Source organism: Semicossyphus pulcher, unplaced genomic scaffold (assembly GCF_022749685.1).
Source record: "Semicossyphus pulcher isolate SPU_LCO1_2020_fin unplaced genomic scaffold, fSemPul1.0.p SCAF_28, whole genome shotgun sequence".
Taxonomy (NCBI): Eukaryota; Metazoa; Chordata; class Actinopteri; order Labriformes; family Labridae; genus Semicossyphus; species Semicossyphus pulcher.
Window position 1 is genome coordinate 2,874,339 of NW_027211702.1, and position 22,593 is coordinate 2,896,931.

General features: G+C 38.5%; 1 protein-coding gene across 1 annotated transcript in view; it reads right to left on the reverse strand.

Annotated features, from left to right (window-relative positions):
• The window catches only part of npr2 (natriuretic peptide receptor 2), an 86,857-nt gene that overhangs the window by 49,884 nt on the left and 14,380 nt on the right, over nucleotides 1-22,593 (reverse strand). Inside the window, exons 3-7 of the mRNA XM_069677208.1 lie at nucleotides 20,076-20,189; nucleotides 19,569-19,704; nucleotides 17,225-17,319; nucleotides 10,543-10,678; nucleotides 7,473-7,557 (exon numbers count right to left, since the gene is read on the reverse strand). Coding sequence (XP_069533309.1) covers nucleotides 7,473-7,557; nucleotides 10,543-10,678; nucleotides 17,225-17,319; nucleotides 19,569-19,704; nucleotides 20,076-20,189 — 566 coding nt within the window. The remainder of the gene's footprint in view (nucleotides 1-7,472; nucleotides 7,558-10,542; nucleotides 10,679-17,224; nucleotides 17,320-19,568; nucleotides 19,705-20,075; nucleotides 20,190-22,593) is intronic.

Here is a 22,593-nt window from a genome sequence, read left to right on the forward strand (position 1 = left end):
CTAGGTGGTGTTATGTCACATTAAGTTAATACATGTACGTTGTTATGTTAGGATAGATTACATCATGTTATAACAGTATGTTGAATACTCATTTATGATAGCTTATTTCTTCATGAGACCAGGTTCTGATCTTAAGCCCTTATTATATTACGGTTCCACCACAGCGCCGTAACAAAGCTCAGCCGTCATGTCGCCTTTGCCATTTTACATCGGACCAATCAATGCCAGCGTGAAGCAACACCTGTGCGAGGTGTAAACAAACAGCGCATGCTTAACATACACACACAGCGCTGTTTTGCCCTGCTGGCTCGGCTGTTTACACAGACGCCGTTTCGCATCTGTTACGTATCTGTTACTACCTCCGATGCCGGCTCGGAGGCGGAACGACTTCGCCCCACCATTCTGCCTTTGTGTGTTTTACATTGAAGACGAAACATAACAGAGGCATAATAATCCTGCCTTGAACTGGCAGTGTAAAAGGGGCTATGGACTCTCCATCAGATCAATTGAAATAACAGAGGCCTGTAAATGGTTAAACAAAAAGGAAAAGAAAAGAAGGAAAAACTTAACAATGAGTAAAATTAAGAGAGATTAAAATACAGAAAGGGATGGACTAAAGAGAAATGGTACATGGAATGGGCTATGACAATGTTTAAAGTCAGGTTAACTGAAAATGTCAACAGACTGACAGTTATGGTACAAAAATCCATCATGTGCTGTGGCCTTTTATGCTATCCTGTTCACCTTGTCTCTCTTCACCATCAATGGAAATGCTCAGTTTTATGTGAATAACAACAACATAGCAGGCTCATTTAAGTACCCCTTTTCAGGGAAGACTGCTGTGTCACCGTCTGACGTCACAAACGTGCCCGAAACAGGGTTAGTAAACAGTGAAGATGTTACGATGGTTAGGTCTTTATTGTATCTACTACTCATTCAGTCTATTTATCAAACTCAGCGTTGACGAATTTGGAACGATGATGGAATTTGTAGCTGAGATGACGAGGAGTCGCAGAAGTTACCGATGGAACATAGCATCGCACCGGAAAGGGGGCGGAGATTAACGTGTCGACCTGGGTTTTGTGTTCCCATCAATGCCGATTGGAGCTGAGGCGATAATTACCTGGGTCTACTGCAGACATTTGACCCCGGTCTGAATGCCGATTCCCACTAAGCAAAAAAGCTGTGTGTTAGCGGGTGTGAGTGGGGTTTTTGACCAGTGGGAAAGGGGCTTAAGAAGGCTTCAGAGTTAACCAGTGCTATTGATGCATTTACAGCCATAGACAGTCTATTTCTTCGTAATAGAAATTAAATAATTTTCAGTTGAGGAAATTATTTCCAAAAGAATATTTGTGTGAAATATTTGTTTTCGACAAAGGACCCCAACACAAAACCCTGAAGGGATTTATTTTTGCTATCACCACCCGCTTCCTGCTCATTATCCCTTTTATGCTACGCTAGATAAGGTAATTCTCATTACATTACATAATCTGAGGTTTATTATGGTATGCTTAAAAGGTTAGCTTATGCTTAGCAGTTAACATAAACAATAAAACAATGCTGGCTGGTTATGCTGGTGTCTCATTTTGCCCTGTCAATATATTGAAAATATTGCAGTATATAATTAAGACATCCATCATTTTTCACTGATCACTTCTGTCTCCTTTGGGTGGGTGAATTAAAGTAGAAATGGATAGAAGCTGCTCCACAAAGACAAACAGCCCCTAAATGCCTGCTCAGCCTTACCAGTAATTAATCTAGTAATTTTCATGTCAGTCAAATCTTTGACATGTTTTGAGTGTAATTTAAGAGTATCAGTCTGAACACAGAGGGGGAGGAGGAATTCCAGCAAATCAACACATCTGGGGCAAATCTCAGACGGGCTGCTGTTTCTTGACACTTAATGATTTAAAGCAAAGACACTTTCAAAATAAAACTATTAGCCCTGAGTTATGAAAACCGGAGGGGAAATTCATTTTCAGCCTGAAACACATGAAAAACGAGAGGAGGCCACACATTCCAACCCAATCTAAAAGGTGTAAAACACTTCCAGATGGCTGCAGGAAATTATTGCAGCGTTTGCATATCACCGCGTTTTAACCGTCCCAGCTGGCCGCAAAAGTGACTCTTTATGTTTTTTTCACCAGGGCAAACTTTGTAGTTTGGACTGTCCAGAAATGTAGGGAATTCCAAAGCTTTTTACGTCTACAAATACTCTACTAGCTTGTGCCTACGTGCAACCATTTTGAGGGCAGGAAACACCATTTAACCACCGCTGCACGCCAGCTCCATCAACCACCACCACCAAAAAAAAGGTATTTTTCTATTTAAGGAGCCTCGTTTAGAGACCTCTGGCAGCCAGAGGGGCAAAGTGTGGGGGCTCCACACTGGGCCTATTGTTTCATAAGTCCCATATGTGAATACCTCTGCTGGACCAACCCCTCCATTAAAACAACAGAGCCTCTGCTGCTCTGCTCAACATCCCCTCACACTGCTGCTGCACACCAGACTCCAAGATCAACTGAGGGCCGTCGGACACCTGGTTCAATCTACTGAGAGCTGCGGGAAGATATTTAACAGTCGCCTGATGAAGTGTAGAAATCATTATTTTATTTTGAAAATGCATAAACATTTCTGTCCTAAAGAGTCATTTGGTCTGTTTCATCAACCTTAAATGTTGTTTTTACTTGCAGTGCGATGATCTACCTTACATCAGATACTAACACTCCTGAAACACAGTCTCTGTATGGGACATGTTACTTAATTGATTTTGAATGAATTTTTATTATCCAAATGTTTCGTTGCTGTGCATAAATGACCAAAAATAAATACAAAGAAACAAACAATTTCATACACATAACTTTTTATTAAATTGCATATTCATTCAGTTTTACAATCATGTACATTTTACACAGGCAACAGTTGCAGGACAGTCCATTCAGACAAGCAAACCTATTACCAAAACTACCCCAAAAGCACCTATTTGTTATACAAAATACACATACAAACTTTTTGCTCTGATTTCCCAAAACTCCCTTTACCCCAGTAAATATAAATGTTATCAATCTTTATATAAAATCTTTTAAATGCATAAAAAACAAACATGTAAGCAGCAGCAAAAATACAATACACTGAAAAGATACCTTTTCTTATTCTTAAATTTTTAATTAAAATATATATAATAAATATCAACATAGTCTATATAAGTCTAATAAATTGCAAACCCCCATATGCACTTAGATCAACCCCAAGGTTAAGAAAGATATTATCTGATTGATCTAAAATTAAGACTAACAGTGACAGAACTCCAAAGTGATTAAACATTTTAGTGGTGTTTTTGTAGTGACTGAACATCGAGGCTTCTCAGCGACTGGATGATCATTAAGTCGGCTGTTTGAGCACTCTCTCTGTCCATCAGCATAGCTCCACTGGTGTCTGCAGAAACAGGAAGTGATCTGTTAGCCTTAGATACCAAACAGACATCACAGAAAATCTCTCAGATCTCTAAAAGAAGTTTTATATTTACAGTTTCTTGGCCTTAAAGCGCATGAAGTCAAGTCAAAGTCCAATAAAGGGCAACATATTCAGCTCTTTCCACATATAAAACTGCCATGTCTGTAAATGATGAACCTAAATATAGCTGCACTAGAGCAGAAAGGGCAAAACTGTGGGTCAGGACCAAAAAAGCATCACAGATATTCCCTGTTGGGATCCGTATAACAGAAATAGACACTAAGTCTGAAAATGTTACACTTGAATTTAAATGAACTCAGAGACAAAACTTACTGGCAAAGAGTCCAGGAAAACTAGCTAGCTAGTCAGGAAACCATGCTGTGCTTGGTGCACTGTGAGCTGAAAGAAACAGAGAAGGAAGATGTCAGTATTTTCAGAATAAAGTGCAAACTCTGCGTCTGATTATCTGGCAGTTATTTGATTAACTCAGATTCAGGATCGGTGGATTTACCTCGATTGGAAAGCTGCTCCTCCGTCTTTCTTCCACCATTCCTCTGATTAAAATCCATTGTGATTGGCTGGTGATTAACACTTGTTTGTGTTAATAGTCAGTATTAGAAATCAGATTACCAGTGTGATTTGTTAGTAAGAGGTGACATATCAATCAGTTCCTCTTTACATGAAAATCGTCATATGTATTAGTCATGAACACAATTATTCCCCATTTTAAGACCCCATTGAAGAAGTGATGGAAAAAGTGGAAAAATAGAAACATTATTCTTCATTACATGCAGATTTTTCCCCTGACATCACCCAGAATTAAGCGAGCCTTCCAGCAGCTTAATAGCTAAGGGCATGCATGATTAACTCAAAGCGTAATTAAATGAGGCTCGTTTCAGTACTCCATAAACATGTAGACTGTGCCACTTGGGACGCTGTAACAATTTCTTTTGAATGTGTTTTTATAGCTGAATGCCGAGCACACAGTTATAACCATTAGGAAAGAGGCGGGTAATTATTTTATTTAAAAGATACACGACTGCTCGGGGCGGTAATCAAAACTAACACTTACTACACAATTACATCGTATCAATTATTTTAATAACTATTACTAAACGATCCAAATCACATGGAAAGTAGTGCAATTTGTTGGATTCCTATATAAGATGTTATCTGATCTTGTTTATGATTCAATCTTTTTATTGTAAGTTATCTTTGTCTGTTGTAGAGAGAACATTTAATCAAGTTGTTTGCAGTGCTTTTTAAAATACTGAGATTGTGAAGAAAAACTCTTTTTATAAAATGTTAAACTAGACACCAAAAAAGTATTTTTATTGTATCTCTCTGCATGAAGCTGTAAATGCAGTTTTTAAGCACATTTTCACCTAAAAACAGTTTCATTGAAAGTATAGCACCCTCTGTGTTCGACTTTTGATTTGGTTAAAGAACAACCGTCCCTACCCTCCCAAAAAACGTAAACTTCATGTCCCTCTGGTTTCTAGAAATCTGAGACAAATTCTCACTGTGAATATGTCTACAGCGGCGAATAAACAGAAAATGATCAGAGCACTAAAATACAGAAAAATGCATTGGAAGCACTTTAAAAAAAAAAATCTGACTAATAGAAGGCAGCCCTTTTTTACTTCCAACTCGTCAAATATGGCAGCTGTGTCAGTCGCCCGTTGCTTCAAATTATGACAGTCTACCACTCTTGAGCAATTTCTGGACGCTTTCCTGTAACTCATTGTTTGGACATGCTGTTGAAGTCAGGTAACATATTGTTAAGAGTGCAAAAGCTTCTTGGCTGCTTGGGGTGGCAAGGTGATTGATGGGTCAAACAAGCACAGGGTTTTCATTCAGGAGACGGGGTTCAATCACAGTTTGTTGACAGTTTATTACTGGGACATTAATAGAGTGACCTATGTCCAGTAGTCATGTTATGTCTTTAGTTCTGTAACTGTCATGGCCTCGACCTTCAGCTGTAACCTGTGTCTGTGTTCTGCACTGTTGTACTAAAGAAAACTGGCATTCCCTTAAAGGGCCAGTTTGCCGATTTTTAGCCTCAGTCCTATCATGCTATTATGTGAAGCTAATGCCATTATGGTAGAAAATAATGCAATTTAGCTCTGTGCCTGTGGAGGACGCTATCTGCTTCTCCAGCAGGCCCTGGTAAAACTCCGCCAGACTACGTAAAACACGTCATTTGGCGGAGGCCAGGGAGCTTGCTAAACTACACTTCCTCAATCTAGGACGCCCGCCTCCGATGTCTGCAGTGTTTAATTGAAACAAGACTAGGTCAAAACCTAGTATGTGGCTGACTGCATCAGGTCAGTGTGCGTTTTTGTGGGCAATGTGTTACAAGGACTGTCTTTATGAGGCCGATGACAACGTGTTTGAAAGCAGGACGTTGGTAAGAACAGCGGACGAGCAGCAGAGGAGCAGCCCCGCCTACCCCCCGAACAAAGTATCCAGAGCCGTATAGACAGAGAGTCGCGTCAGTGGAGGTCCAATATGCTCCATGGGCCGCCATTGCAATGTCGCGAATCTCTCTCTACGGCTCTGAAAGTACCGTCACTCACTCAGTCAGTCAGTTAATCAGTCAGTCACATGCAGACACGTGTGTAGGGCTGACCCTGACGGTCAGCCAAAAACCACATACCGTAAAATGTAATGATTTGTTCCGTGAGGTGCCTCGAAACGCTGCCTGCTCTCCTGTTTTCCCTCCCAGGTATTTCACATTTATAACTGAGTCATGTCTCGTTCAAAATCGCTAGATTTGAAATATTTTTTAGACGATACATCGGTATATTCTCGTCGTATTTCGGATTCTGTAGTCATTGCCTGCAGTGAAAATGGTAGTATTTCACTCCAGCGTCTCTCTCTGGGCCATCTCTTTTAAAGAGAGGGGCGCAATGCACGCTGGGTGTTGTAGGAATGTAGAATGGGCGAAACCAGGAGCTGTTTGTACAACTTTCTCCATGACTATGGCCCAAATTTCAAATATTCTTCTATCAATTACAGAGAACGCCATCTTACATTAGTCACATATGTGCTGTAGTTATGCAACGAATGTACTTCATTTAAGTCAGTGACATATGTACTGTTATGACATGATCTACATATGTTGGCTACTTGAAATAAAATCCAAACCATGATGTTTTTTCATTGAGGAGTTTTGGTGCCTAAACATATCCAAAGTGTTTGACAATGTTGGCCACATTTTAATTATCGCTGCATGTCCAAAACTGTAAAATGTTTCTCAGCGAGCTTTATTTTGAAAGTCTAATCAGACAAACTGTATATAGATATTTATCATTGGTTACTTGATCGTGGAGCCCTTCATGTGCAAAACTGACAGAGGAAATAAGTATCCTCCTTTGTTAACACATCTGCCTCATTTGATGAGTTGGGAGAAAGAGTGTGTGGGGCAAAAAATACTTCATTAGTGAGAATTTTGCTGTGTAAAAGTTTGTTCAAGTGCAAGAAATACAGCTTTTCCATTCTTCTGATAGGATTTTAAAAGCCGAACGACTTATGCCATCCTACAAACAAACATACAGCCCTCTAAGAGAAACACGAAAAGTGACCTTGACTGATGTTTTTCCTCTGACATCAGTGTTGTGTAAATTATTAAAAATAGCTGGCGTTTAGCTTAAATCTATTGCAAGGAAAATAGAGTTAATGACCACACTAATGATCATTAAGTGAGTAAAGCAGTAAGGGTTGTTTGGGGGCCGGTATATGAGCTCACTTGGCAGCTTTAGCACACTTCACCGCTGCTTTAACGCCGTCACCTGCTGAGCTGTTGCTGTGGAAACAATCGTGTAAATACCACACTGGCACCTATAGCAGCACGACCCATAAATCCCGGTTCAAACACCTCTCTCTTTCTCTCTCTCCTTTTCTCTTTCTTTTTCCTTTCTGTCTTTGAGAAGAATAGAAAAATCAACCTCTGCATCTCTACTTTTTGAGCCACAAGCAGCACAGACAGGAAGCATCAACAAAGCAATCACACTCACCTGTAAATGAGGAAACTGGAGATTCCAAAAATGATGAGCGCTAAGCCAGATCCCACAGCTACAATACCCAGAACTGGCAGATGACCTGGAAACAGAGGAAGGATTCAACACCCTGTTAGTTTCTCTCATATGTTCAACAGATGTCTACATTCATATCTTTGAAAAGAAAAATGGGCTCTTTGCTGTGAAAAACGCAGCTGTGACTTCCTGAGGTACAGCTGCACTGCTTCAGCAAGCTGTCGACCACAGACACCGGCAACAATTTAACACAATTACACAGCTCCAACATTCCTGGTGTATAATCAAAACCCTAATTGAGACTAATTATACATCCTGCTGTAAATCTCAGAATGAACTGATGCTCATCATTCAGGGAATATAATTTCCATCAACTCAAGTAGATCACTTTCACTTCTCTGAATTCATGAACTTACTCACAGGATTAAATTGTATTCAATCATTTTCACAGGGTTTTAAAAAAAGACCTCTTAATGTGTATTTCTCAATATCCACTTTTCTGGCGTATAGAAGGGATAGACATTAGTTTAATTTTTATGCATAAAAATGGAACCATTACAGGAATATTTTTTCCAGGATTTAAATGTGCATTACTCAATATCCATTTGTTAACTTGGACTACAGGGATAGACATTAAGCATGGCCCGTGGCAGCAAAAAGTTACTCCCCGGCCATTAAACTTTACATGTAGGCGTTTTTTTAACTTAACTTGGCGTCATGTAACAGAAAAAAAGTTCTCAGTGTAGGTGTTTATTCAAAAGGTGATTTCAGGATAAGTTTTCCTGGGTGTACACAACTGTATCTTTTGACCATCTGTTAACTGACAACTGACACAGAACAATAAGATTTTTATTTACACACCTACCCTTCAAGCTGGATTGAACCTGAATATAAAGCTGGTGTGAAAACAAGTATTATACGAGACAGAGACAAAGAGGGTGTGGTGGATAGTGGTGGTAATAAATTAATTAGTACCACAATGACAATTTTCAACCAGTAAAGTAGTTTTACTTTAGATCATGTCACTCGGTATGTCCAGCTCTTTAATCCAGACTGAAATATGTAGTCTTTACATTCCAGTGACCTGCAAAGCTAAAGACATTCCCATTAGCCTCCGTCAAACTCTGCGTTTATTGATTATTAGCAGATGTTAGCATGCTAGCATGGTGATGGTACGATCTGTTTTTTTCCAATTGAGCTCTGTCTAATCCAGCTCCTCCTGTGACCCAAAAGGTCAAATAGAGTTTGACCCATTAAAATGTTTGTGTTGCTTGTGAAATCAAATGTTAACATTCACTCAATGCTTAATACCCAAACCATGACCTTAACTTAAACAAAGGCTGTGTTCGAAATAGCATACTATTTAATACATACTACATACTACATACTACATACTGCGTTCAGCGGCAGTATGTAGTATGCTGTTCAAACGCATTTTGCGGTATGCTACCCCAGGCACCAGTTTCTGGTTTTGGATGGCAGAAGTAAACGATAGCCCGCCGAGAGCAAAAAGCTGCTTCTTTAGCTATAGCACCCCTTTCTGCTGGAATGCTGCTGCCGTCTGCCATTTCAACTGCTGTTGTGACGTTTCAGGGCTCTGCATTGTGGGATACAGTTAGCGAGGTAGACTGGTCCGAAGCAAACTGGAGATTTTTCCGAATCGGTACGAAAAGCCGGGAATTTCTGGCATACTATAAATTTGCTTTTGATTGTATACTGCATACAATATTTTGGCCAAATCAGTGCGTACGGCTAATAAAGTACGAGATTTCGAACACGGCCAAAGTCACCTAACCAATTTTTCTGCATTCCGCAAGTCTTTGCCAACAGAGTGTTACAGCTCCAGAAACATCTCAATTTCTTTGCACTGGCGTTAGTGAAGGCCAGTGTTCAAGCCCTTAAATTGCTGCAACAGCAAAATAGTTTAAGAAGGTGAAGCAGGCACAGTCATACAGCGAACAGACTCCAAGTCTTCTTGTTCGGTTGATATTTCAGCTTTTAGAAGTGAAGAAAATCCAATATTCTTCTCTGCACCAGTGATAACCCCCTTTAGTACTACAGCTGACCCCAATCTTTACACTGAGCACTGACATGAGAATGTCATAATAGATCGTAGCATATTTTAAAGATCTTTATTTTCATATATATTTTCTGACAGGAACTAAACATATGATGTCCAAGATTTTAAACATATATAATTATTGTTATAACACACGTATAGCCTAGTTTATCAAGCAGGCTGGAGCAGGAAACAGCCATGCTGCTGTTAAAAGCAGAATTTGCTATTAATTACATTTATTCAGTTCTTCGAATTAATTTGACTGATTTTATAATCTTCAAACAAACTTGTGATACTAAGATAAGTGTGGGACAGCGCACAATATACTGGTCTTCTCCATTTTTTACTGTAGCTGAGAAACTGTTGTTATTGTGCTTTCTGTGTCAGTACACGTTGGTTAACGGTGATACTGAATTCCTGATCATTCATTGCCCTTGGTGCTGACAGTGACACTGGAGAGGGCGACATCCAGACTGTCAACTCTCCAAATTCTTTGCAGATATCTTCAGATTTATTGTTCCCCGACTCATTATCCCTCCTTCACACCATAATACATTTATAATTGCGGTGGTTTCCCCCTCAGTATATCTTCTCAGTATATCCCTGTGAAACTGTCACTCTGTGGACACAGCTTAGACATTTCCAGCACTTATATTACTTCGAGAAATGTATAAGTGTATATTCACTTCATTGAGGAGAGGAGTGGTTTGAAATAAAACAACACATTTATCATCACAACACTAATGAACATATTGCAGGCTCTGTAGAGATGAAAATGATAATATACTTATGACTGATGAGCGATTCAATCTCACTTGAAGTCAAGAGGAAAAAACTTTGCCATTAAGAGTGGGATGATTTCACTCGTTGATGCTGAGCAGAAACTTCCTTGTTGTAAATCTGGTCACGCAATGTCCTGAAATCGTGTGAATGTAGATTTAACTGAGTTAAGGGTTAAATGTTGGTGTGAAAGATGAGAAAGAGTTGTCATACCATCATTGCAGGAAGGGTCATCCGTGGAAAACACACAGGGGGGGTTGTCCAGTGGTGGGCCCCCATTTGGCCAGTGGATCTTCTCAGTCTGGGACCAAATGATGTCTTTGGTTGTCCCATTGTAGTACGCAACGAGCTGCAAATACAGAGGAAACCACTCATTTAAATGGATGAAAATAAAGACACTGTTGTAATTTATATTTCTTTCACATTTTTTCCATTTTTGTGAAGGACAGTCTTGAAAACATTTTTAATTAGTTGCTGTAAAAGCAAAGAATGAGTCAAATCCAAGCTATAGTCGCTTTCATACTACTAGCTTGTTGAATGTCTCTTTCATAGGTCTGAAAAATCACAAGCATTCTTAGTGTTTACAATGCATACTCTGAGATAAATAAGTAAAAGAGATGTTAGTTAGTTAGGTTTCATGCACTAAGGTGCCCAGCCCACATGGGCTTAAAAGACACTACAACCAAAACAAACAAGAGCAGCGATAGAATGAGAACAAAAGAACAGTTACACCCCCAAATAAGTCAAACAGTGTCAAATAAAGTATGAAAAACAATCCTTTTTCTTAAACACAACTTCAGCACTACTCATGAACAGACTGTACCTTTTACTAAATCAAACATAAAGTGTCCTACTGCGCTGTTGAAAAGCATTTAACACAAACTCAGAGATAAGAGTTAAAAACAGCAAATTATTTGTTAGCGAAAAAAAACGATACCCCACAAAGTCATAACCTGCTCAGCAGCGCAGGGTGATATGTTAGCATTGTACTTGTGAACATGTTAGCACGCTGACGTTAGCATTTAGCTCTGCTGAATCAATGCTGAAGATGTTTCCCCTCACTTTCCGCCCTACTGTGCTGGGGTTTGCCATTATTTGACTGCTGTTCATGCTCTTGTGAAGCCAAAAGTTAACAATAATGCATTGTTCGCAGGTTAAACAATGTACAACAGTGTAATTCAGAACAGTGCTGCCGGGCTTTTAAAACATACCAAGAGAAGCAACCGTATCACACCAGTCCTTGCTGTCCTTCACTGGCTACCTGTGAGTTTTAGAATTAATTGTAAGATTTTATTGCTCGTTTTTTAAGCCTTAAATGGCCAGGCTCCAGCCTACACCTGTGAGCTGCTAACTCCCTACGAGGCTGAGTGCTGCCTGAGATCTTCTGGCAGAGCCCTACTAGTGGTTCCTGAATGTCATCTGGTCACTTAAGGTGAGCGAGCCTTTGCAGTTCGGGCCCCACAGCTGTGGAACTCCTTGCCTCAAGATCTCAGGCAAACTCACTGTCCTCTTTAAAATCTCTTCTTAAAAGTGACTTTTATCGTCAGGCTTTCTCTTAACTATTGGCTTTGTTTAACTTTTTTTTTTACCATGTTCTTATTGAATATGCCTTTATTTTAATAGCCTTTATTTTTATTTTTGTCTCTAATTTGCTACTGGATGCCTAAATTTCCCTCTGGAACAATAAAGTACCTATCTATCTATCTATCTATCTATCTATCTGTCTATCTATCTTTCTATCTATCTATCTATCTATCTATCTATCTATCTATCTATTTGCATTGTTTTAACTGGAAAGCACTTTTTAACATGTTTTTGAAAGTGCTATTTAAATAAAGTTATTATTATCATTATTACTTTTTAAGCAAGTAATTTTGGTGCCTAAACCTAAACAAACTGCAACTGATTAACAATGTTAAACTAACACTTTGTTAGGTTTGGGCATGTAGCATGTTTATATAAAATGGTATGACATCGTGTTAACTATAGTAATTTGCTTTCTTGCTTGGAGCTAGATCAGACAAAAACGTTACCATTCTGAGGTGACTCTATTACCATAGAAAGTTAGCTTATGTTATCATGAAGACAAGAACCAGTGGGAAACAGCTTCTAAAAGTTTCACAAACATCCTGAATAGCGTGTGTGTGTGTGTGTGTGTGTGTGTGTGTGTGTGTGTGTGTGTGTGTGAGCTTTATTTTGACTGTGAGCAGCATCTGTTGTCCTGCTGTGAAAATCGACTCCTGTGTTTCTAACTAGCCTGAGGAGTTTTTATGTGTTTTACCTATGCTCCCTGCATGTTGTGTCCTCCCTGCTAAAACCCTGAGGGCCGTCACCCCTGCCGAGGGTCATCAAAACAATGCAGAATGAGATGGGTGAAGGGGCAGGGGGAGCCACGACTGAAATAGCAGCAGTGTTCCAGTTTAGGGGCTGTTTACTGCTGTGCATCGCCTGAAAATCTCTTTCAACAACAAACACATCTTGTGTGCAGTCATACATCTCTAATGCCTTCAAGTCTGCACGAAGATATAGGCAAATGTATTTATTTTGAAGGTGGTTAGTTAATGTGTTAATAATACAGAAGTACATTTAGCCTATATAGTAATAAATGAAGATTTAAATATATGTTGAAAATATGGAAAATAAACATCAATGTTCAACAGGAATTGACCTTCCCTCTTCCCTTCCACAATTCTGGTAGACAATTATTGTAATATTCATTTATACATTGTACTAAAGGGGAACTCTACTTCTGTTTGGAATAGTGGGAAGAACTACAGCAAAGGGGGTAACGTTTGAATAAAAAGGAGTCAAGAAAAAGCAACACAAACTCTGATAATGAACCTCAAATGATGTCACTTGAGTCAGCATGGGTTCGGGCTAAACACCAAGTTTGAAAAATGTTTTTTGAAAAATCTTTAAAAAATGTAGCTGTTGGGTCAAGTCAACATTAGCTGCTGATAGTATAACGCATCAGAATCTCTAACCAACTGTTTGCTGTTCAGTTGCATTGTGGGTAATGTAGGCACCCTAACTCTTACATGGAATAAAAAAGATTATATCTAGTCCTGTTGCATCATATTGAATCAATGTTTTTAAATTATGATGTGCACAAAAGGGACCTTTCTGGTCCAGAGTGATATCAATCGAGGCATTTTCAAAGGTTTTACATGGCTCCCACTGGAGGCGGGCTTTGTATTGCCTTTTTCTATGTGCAGTGGTACTCCCCAACACTTGTAAACAACAGATGTGTAAAACCGGTCCACTTCCTATTTAATTCTATGACATACATTAATATAATTAATAATAATGGATTGAAGAGAGACATGAAATCTGGGGAGAAGAGAGTGGGGGATGACATGCGCCAAATGATACCAGCTGAGGTAAACCAGCGCCCCGTACAATAATACTTTAAGACAATATGCTTCCATAGGGAGGTCTTTTAGTGTTTCAACATGATGATGCCTCCTTGTGTTATTCTTCAAACTTTGGTGAAGAAGAAATTTTCTTCACTGGGGCCTGGCACAAAGTGTGAGAAACAGAAGTACACTGAAGACTCTTTAGTATAGTTTAACTTACAGAAACATCAACTAGCACTGGTACAAATGAATACAAATATTTTTTTCAACAATCTGTTCACCTGTTGGGGAACAATGCCAAATTTATATTGAAGTATATTTTTCAAGTAGTAAAAATGTTTTGTGTATGGTTTTTTTTCCCCCTGTCTGTCCTCTAAAATATCCATAGCAATGTCAAATGAACAGTAATGTAAGATAAAATATATTGCACATCTCTTTGTAGCTGTTAACAAACATGAGCAGTGTAGTGAGTCTTTTTAATGGATGGGTATTTTATTTTGAAATGACAGTTATTTATTAAATTCAGCAGTCTGCGATTCTCAAAGCTGAAACCACTCTGTGATGTTTTCAGGCAGCTGGCTACCAGGGGTCAATGGGCCATATGAATCGACCAATTACAGGCCGAGGATAAATGAGACCAGGAAGTCACACTAACAGCCTCTGAGGACCGCTGTGAAATTCTAACTGAAGTCACGTCTTGCTAACCCACTTCTGCTCCCCTCAGAGAAAAAAAAGCACACTGAAGCAGTTCACTGCCGTGTTTGCCGAGTGCAACATACACAAATATTTTCATCAGACTGGCAGGGAAATTTGAGGTTTCATGCTTTTATCATTAGAGAAGTCAGAACCCCAGAATATGTCCCAGGTAGTAATATCCTTAGCTTTCATTGCATCATACAACATTATGCTGAAAAGAAATAGTGGAACTAGCAACACACAGCTAATTAGTCTTGCATTGTTTTTAGTCAGAATTTTTTAGTCAATATATTACATATTGAGAAAGAAAGGATTTTTGTTAAGTTTTAAAGTTCATATAAAAAGTTTCCTAGTGTGGTGGTTGACAACAAAGATTATTTTGGAGGTTTTTATCTTGATATTAATACTACTTATGAAAACAATACAGTAGTTACGGGAATGAAACATCAAAGATGTAATGCCTACCACTACACTAAAAAAACAAAATACATTTAAAGAGCAGACAAACATCATGAAATATTTCAGTGTCAGATTTTAAGTGTTTTCAAAGACTGTGTATCTTCCAGGGTCACTATTTACAAGACTATAACTAGAGTCCTGTTGAGATTGAGGCTGTTAGATTGGCTGGGTTAGCTCGCGAGCTAGCAGGCCCCTAGTAAGCCAGTAGTTCTAGCAGGCCACTATCAAGGTATTTCCTACCTACCTACATCAAACCTTTACTGGTTCACCGGAGCTAACTGTCACCCCACCATCACCATTAATAAACAGCAAGGAAGCTTCAAACTACCCCATCACATTCAGTAAGGACACGGTGACAGCAGCCCTTGTGTGTGCAGAGGCATGCAACTCCCTGTGACCCCCCTTATGTTTACTATCTATCTCATTTGTTGCTTCCTGTTTGGGGCTGTAGAAAGTGCACCTATTGGTTGTTGTCAAAAGCAAAGCCTAATGTTGTCCCACATTAGGCTTTGCTTTTTACATGAGCCCAGAAAAAAATGTCAGGTAATATTAAACATATTTGAAATTAACTGAATGTCAGAACGAGAAAAAGACTGACTTAGTTTTAAGACCACCCTACAAAAAACAATTCAGATGATGGGAATGCCCCACAACCCTCACAAAACTCAAATGATTGTATTCCAACATTGGAAAACTGTCTGTAACAGTGAAAGTGCTTAAAAAGTTGTTTCTTGTAAGGCCAGAAAAGTTTGGAAAAAAGGGTTATGTTAGTGTTTGTTTTGGGCTCAAGAAATGAGGGGAGAGAAAGGTGGGAAATTATATGCCACATATGTCCCTGGCCAGATGCAAACAGGGACATTTTAGTCCATGATTAGAGTCCAAATCCCTCGGCCACCAGGAGAAAAATGTGTTCATATTTCAATTGAAAGATATCGGCACTAGCATTGAACAACTTGAAAGAATAAGCAGGGCATGGAGGTAGCTCTGAAACAACATAGTATGGAAGAAAAAGCTTTATTGATTCGCTGCTCGTTTGCTTATCAGCCCGCTCCATGCCCAGCTAAAACATCTCAGTGCCAAATCTGCTTATAAACAGCAGCTGCTGACAATCTGCGTGTCCCTGGACTCACTGTTCCTCTATCTGTCATTGCACTCTGGGGCACTCAATCTAATCCAATAAAGTGTTATCACAGATTTCAGTCCATTCTGCCAACCTATCAGCTGGGTGTCTTAGTTCTGTAACAAAGCAACAACATCACCTCTTCTGAGGAAAGAAACTATGAGAGATGGAGGAGGAGCATGATCCCTGCCACCATGACAAGCAAACTTTGTTGTTGTTTTATGTCTTTAAGTGGTTGTTTGTTTTCATTTTTGTCTTTGTGCTCATCTTGCACATGTCCATTGTTGTTTTGAGTTTCTTTATAGTGTTTTTGTGTGTCTTTGTAGTTGTTTTGTGTCTCTCTTTGGTCATTTTGCATATGTTTTTAGCAATTTTGTTTCATGTTTATTTTTTGTAGTTGTTTGTGTCTGTTTGCTGCCATTTTGAATCTCTTTGTAGTTTGTTTTTGGTCTCTTTATAGTTTCATTTATATATTTATAGTCATTTTGTGATCTGTGTCTCTTTGGAGGTGTTATATCCTGTTTGCTGCTGTTATATACACTGTTATTGACTTAATATTCCCTATAATACTACATCACATACATATACATACTGTAATATAACAAACTGTATTTATTTGACACTTTTTATATCGCTATTTATTTATACTGTACTATTTCACACTTTATACTATGCTATTTTAAACTGCTAAATGTTGCTGCTATTACCCATATATGTCACTTTATCCCATGCCATGTCACTTTAAATTGTCACTTGTATACCAGTTGTATATACCTCTTATTTTATACATAGATTTTTATCTATTATCATTTCTATTTGCCTTCTTGCTACTTGTCTTTGTGCTGTTGCAACAAGTGACTTTACCCTGTGGGGATCAATGAAGTACTACTATATCTTATCTTATCTTATCTTATCTTATCTTGTCTTGTCTTGTCTTGTCTTATCTTGTGAGTCACTTTTTGGTCAAAGCGCCCCCCCTCTCCTCTGGCCCTTGGGTCATTGCCTGGTAGGCCTTTTCAATTATCCATATGAACCTTTGACTCATTGACTCCTGTTTCTCTTTAATACACCCCCTAAAAACATTAAATCTTGTTCCAGATCTTCTGTTTCATACCCAAACATTTCATACGACAGTAGAAAATGACAATTTCTTGCCTGTACATTACACTGAAGTGTTGAAGGAAATGTCCACACCAAAATGAAGCTTAATCAGTCATATACTACCTCCCATAAAACTCTGTTGACACACAAACAGCAGACTTACCCCGTACTCTCCGGTCTCCTGGTTCGTCATGGCCCACAGGTTGAAGTCTATTTCCCTGGCATTATTGTGGTCTGTGTTAACAAGTCCTGTCACTCCTGAAAAACACAAACAATGTCCACATTAAGGGTCTGACTCAGATATGTAAAGTATGGTACTAATACAAACTCTGACGTGCTCATTACATCTCACTCTAAATTTTGATGAGTCACCACACACACTAATAGATTTTATTCTGACATTTTAAAGTATTTGCATCATAAATCTGAGTCCTTGTTCCCCTCTATTAGTGCAGCGTTTGTGCTATATTGATGTTATGTTCTGCATGTGTAATTTATCTTTTTTAAGGTGACTGCAGCGTCTCTTGTTTTGTTTCTTTCTATTTAACATATTCGTTGTCAAAACACGAATGCCTGGATTTTGCAAGTCATCCTTCAAGAGACCTGGTTTAAAATGGTTCTGGTCGTGCAAACATTGGCTCAAAACACTGACTTTTTAGCACCAGAGTTTCTGGAGTTCTATTTCCACCATTGTCACTTTATAGCTTTATTTCTTCTCATCTATAGCCACTGATCACTGTTGTAGAAATAGAAAAGACAATTGTGACCTCAAGGTAAGAAGCCAGAATTAGATATCTGAAAAAGCTCTTGCTTCTGTAAAACCAGGCAACATTAAACATCAACAGCGTTGTCAAAACATCCACAACAATAAAGTGGAACTTTCCATTATTATTTTGAACGTGTGCCCTATTTTTCTTGTTTTTATTTCCCATCACGCTGAGCAAAACAACCCTAGTCAACCCTTTTAAACTGCAGCAACAAAATCCCATTGTTCTGCTTCTTCCAGAATGATGTGAGAGCAGATGTGGCAGCCAGCAAAGTAAACAAGGAAGTGTGTGAGCACTCACATCAAGCATCAAATGGCCTGTTAACTGGAGTGTTGTGTGCTAACTGTTCAACGATGCTATAATTATTGTGCTGAAAGGGTATATTTTAATCTCATTTTGGGGTCAATGGTGCTTTCCTACAACATCCAGCTGGGCCTGTCACTTGAACCCATTCCATGTTTATAGTTGAGCACCGTTCCCTTTTGTGTGAGAGGCAGAAAGGGATTAACAACGAGGACTGAGAACGTTTTATGAGGAGGTGGTACATATTCATTAGTATCACATCCATGTAAATCAATTTACAGCTGCAGCTTTAGAATAAGAGATTGTCTCTTTTCCCATTGCCCATTGGTTAGGTCTTTATTGTATCTATTACTCATTCAGTCTGTTTACCAAACTCAGCGTTGACAAATTTGAAATGATGTTGGAGCGCTGCTCGGACAGAGACGGGCGGAATTTGTAACTGAGATGACGAGGAGTCACAGAAGTTACCGACAGAGCATAGCATCGCGCCGGAAAGGGGGTGGAGATTAGCGTGTCGACCCGGGTTTTGTGTTTCCATTATTGCCGATTGGAGCCAAGGCGATAATTACCCGGGTCTACTGCAGAGTCATTTGACCCAAATGCCAATTGTAACCTTTCCCTCAAAGCAAAAAAGCTGAGTGTAAGCAGGTGTTAGTGGGTATTAGCAGATTTTTTGACCAGTTGGAAAGGGGCTAAACTCTCCTCACAACTGACCTGTCACTTAATCATCAATTAAATTCTGACAAAACTAAGCTTCTCATTACTGGGATCAAAAACAAAATGCACAAATGAGATTCCCAAATATATTGGCCCACTTGCTCCCTATGTCAAATACGCTCTATAAATCTTGGTGTTATATTTGACCCTCACTTGAAATTTGATCATATCAATAAATTGGTTAATTACTGCTTTTTTCAGCCAAGGCAAATTGGAAAAAATCTAAACATTAGTATCTGCTTTTGATTTCAAAAGTATCTTTAATGCATTTAATCATTTCCCATCTTAACTTCTGCAAAGCTCCTTTCATTTGCCTGAGTCAAAGTGCCTTGGCACACCTTCAGCTCACGTTTACACCACTGAGCAACCACTTAAGTCATCAAATCAAATCCTGCTGGCTGTACTGTGCGCCAAACTAGAAACAAAAGGTTGTTAGTATGATAGTGCTCATTCACTACACAAAGCACCCACAGTTTGAAAAGAGTCTCCTTTTCCAATTAGAACAGCTGAATCTATTGACTATTTCAAAATAACACACTGGCTTTTCTCTTTAGTTGAGGGTTGTGAGAGAGGGTTTTCCTCTTGTAGGTGGTTTGTTCTTGGTATTTGTGTGAAATTTTGCGTACTTACTAACAAACCAAAAAAGCAGCAGATAAAAAAGTGCATAAAACATTGAAAAGACATCGCCACAGTTTGTTTACTAACCAGCCATTTACTCACCCCAAAATCTGCGGTTCTGCGTCCTCATCGTGATGTTAATGCCGTCATTCTGAGCTCCGCCTTCTGCCAGCGTCTCCTCCAAGGCCTTCGCGTAAAGAACAAAACCATCATAGAAGCTGCCGGCAATGTAGTCCATCTGCCAGAAAAAAAGGTACAATTTTAGACAATCAGCAGTAAAGGGAATTTGTGCAATACACACAGTTTTAATTTGGGATTTTAATGATGGAATACTTTAGCATGTTAATGTAGGAAACTCCTATTTTTTACATGCCAACAAGAGAATGCTTATGAAATTATACAAATTTGGCCAACCAAAGTGCCAAGTGGGTTGAAGGCAGTAATAAAAGAAAAGCTTTTAATCGCTCAAATCATTATCAACATCATTCATCATTAACGGCTGACATTTACACAGCACGTGGGTGTTTTCTCCATAGAATGTCTCATAAAAGATTAAAGAGGTTGTGATGCTGCTGAGAACACATGAGGTTTTTACAGGTTGTAACTTACCAATGATGGTTCCAAATGCACACCGAAATCCTTCAGAGCTTTGGCATGGAGCCTCTTCTGGAACTCTTCGTACTCTGGATTATCAGGAGGCCGGTATGTTATGATGAAAACAGACTGGAGGAGAAACAAAGAGGGAAAAACATTTTTAATAATAAAGCAATGGATATGTTCATTTAAGATTTACCCTTCAACCAGCAAATGTGTCTGTCTTTGTCAGACTGAACAAACCAATGAATCCCAACCTCCTGCATTTGTATCAATATTCTGTCAAGATAAAATGACAATTTTGTGACTTCTAACTCTAATATAAAATTGCTATCATGCAATTTATTTAGTACAGTTTTCATCCTCAATTTTTAAAATTACTGTTAAATGATGCTAAAGGAATAAACAGAATTTATGTTATGTCTCTTGGTATTAATTAATAATACTGAGACTTTGAAGTTCTTGTCTCTCTGTATTTCAGCACAGCAAACCCCAAATTGAGGGTCTCAAACTGCTAACTGACCATGCAGCCAACTGGCTAACTAGCTAACAGGTATTGAGCTTTTAGCATGTTAACCATCAAATGATATCATTTAGTTGATATTGTATATATATGATGATGTCATATGATTTCAGAAACAGATATATTATTTAGAGTTAGCAATTACAAGCTGCAAACTAACGATACAGCTTACTGGCTTACCGGCTAACTAAGCTTTAGCATGCTAACAGTCAAACCTCATTCCTGTGATGTAAGTGTTTGTTGGCGATAAATCACTTTGGCATATTTCTACAGTCATTAGAAAGGATTAAGTTAATAACAACACAAACTGCTCAGATGGCAGTGAAAACTGCTAACTGGCCATGCAACTAATTACCTTACCTGCTTTGAGCTTTAAGCATGCTAACAGTCAAACTGAGGCTAAAAGTAAGTACAAACATGTACCAGTGCTACTTCCTGTGCTGCTAGTTTTTGTGACCCCCAAGGAACTTTGGCATCATTCTACAGTCAAATAATATAAGCCACAGATATAAAATGTGAATAACAACACCACCAACACCAACTGCTCAATTAGCTCCAACTCACCAACTACTGAATGTACAGCTGACTAGTTTACCAGCTACCTACATTCAGCTTTGTCATGCTAACAGTCATTCCTGCACTGCTTTGTCATCTTTCTACAGTCAAATGATATCAGCCACAAAAATGATATGTAAATAACCCCTGTGCTCTTTATTAGATGTACAAACTAAGGTAACGTCAGTTAAAAGTACATTGTAAGTACATTACATTGGCAGGGAAGCCACCCAAATGTCTGTTTCCAATGCAGTTTCCCTTTGACTGGAATTTTCTAGAAATAAGTGAAATCTTATAAATATTTATAAATAATATTTAGTTAACTGTAAAATGAATGCCACTACAGGTAAATTAGCCTATTGCCAGCATTACCAGCCTTATTGTATTTCACTGTTTCAGCTGGATACTAATATATTTTATTAAGATATTAGCATGCTAAAGCTAGCTGTCTAACCAAGGCCATGATCTTGGGTTGGTTTGTATCCCCACAATTTATTAACATTTGTTCAGTCATCTGATATAACAGACAGATGAATTCATATGAAGTCACTCTAACGCTCACTTATTATGGTTATAGATCTTTATGCACATTTGCACGGGACTGTTTTTTGCACTAACTCTGGATGCTTAAATTTCCCTCGGGATCAATAAAGTATCTATCTATCCATCTTGTAAAACCACCCAGCCTTCTTCGTATCCATCATCTTCCATCAAGTAAGCCTATGATAACAAACTCTACAAAATACACTATTTGTTTATTTGTATAAAAGCTCCACTGCCAAACAATGTTTCAGCCTTTTTAAGGTTTGGATGTATGGTTTTTAGATTCAATATAAGGCCACTAGAAATCTCTTTTTATGATACTCATTATTCTGGCAGTTTATAAGCCTTCTACAGTCTTTTCAATAGATAAAGCCCCACACAAAATCTATTCATGGTCATGGTGAACACTGTATTGTTTCAGGTTCTTACTCTTTGAATGTAAAATAAAAGAAGCATTGCCTCATACTGCATGTTATGTGGTTGAATTCTGTATAAACTGGAACATTGAAACACTTTTCATTATTCATTTCATTATAGTTCAGTGACCTCCAAATGAACTAAAACATTAATGAAATAATGAAATATAAAGAGAGAGTAAAACTAAAGGATGAGTTGATTGAATCAAAGCCTTGTCATTGTGAGGCTGGATAATGTGTCTGATGAAAGGATGAAAAAGCATGAATGGTTCTAAATACAGAGAGTGGGAGACAAGCACTCGCTTCTTCTTTCATGATATTTGATTAAAAAATGTTTGTTACAAACTGCTGTAACACCACATTAGTAGTGACAGACAGGTTTATTGTGTAATCAAGTGTTTGAATAGAGAAATAAATAATCAGCCAGACATTTCAGTCCAAGCATGACCTTTGATTTTGTTGTGCTGCAGCACAAAAACAAGTTTCATACCTTTCT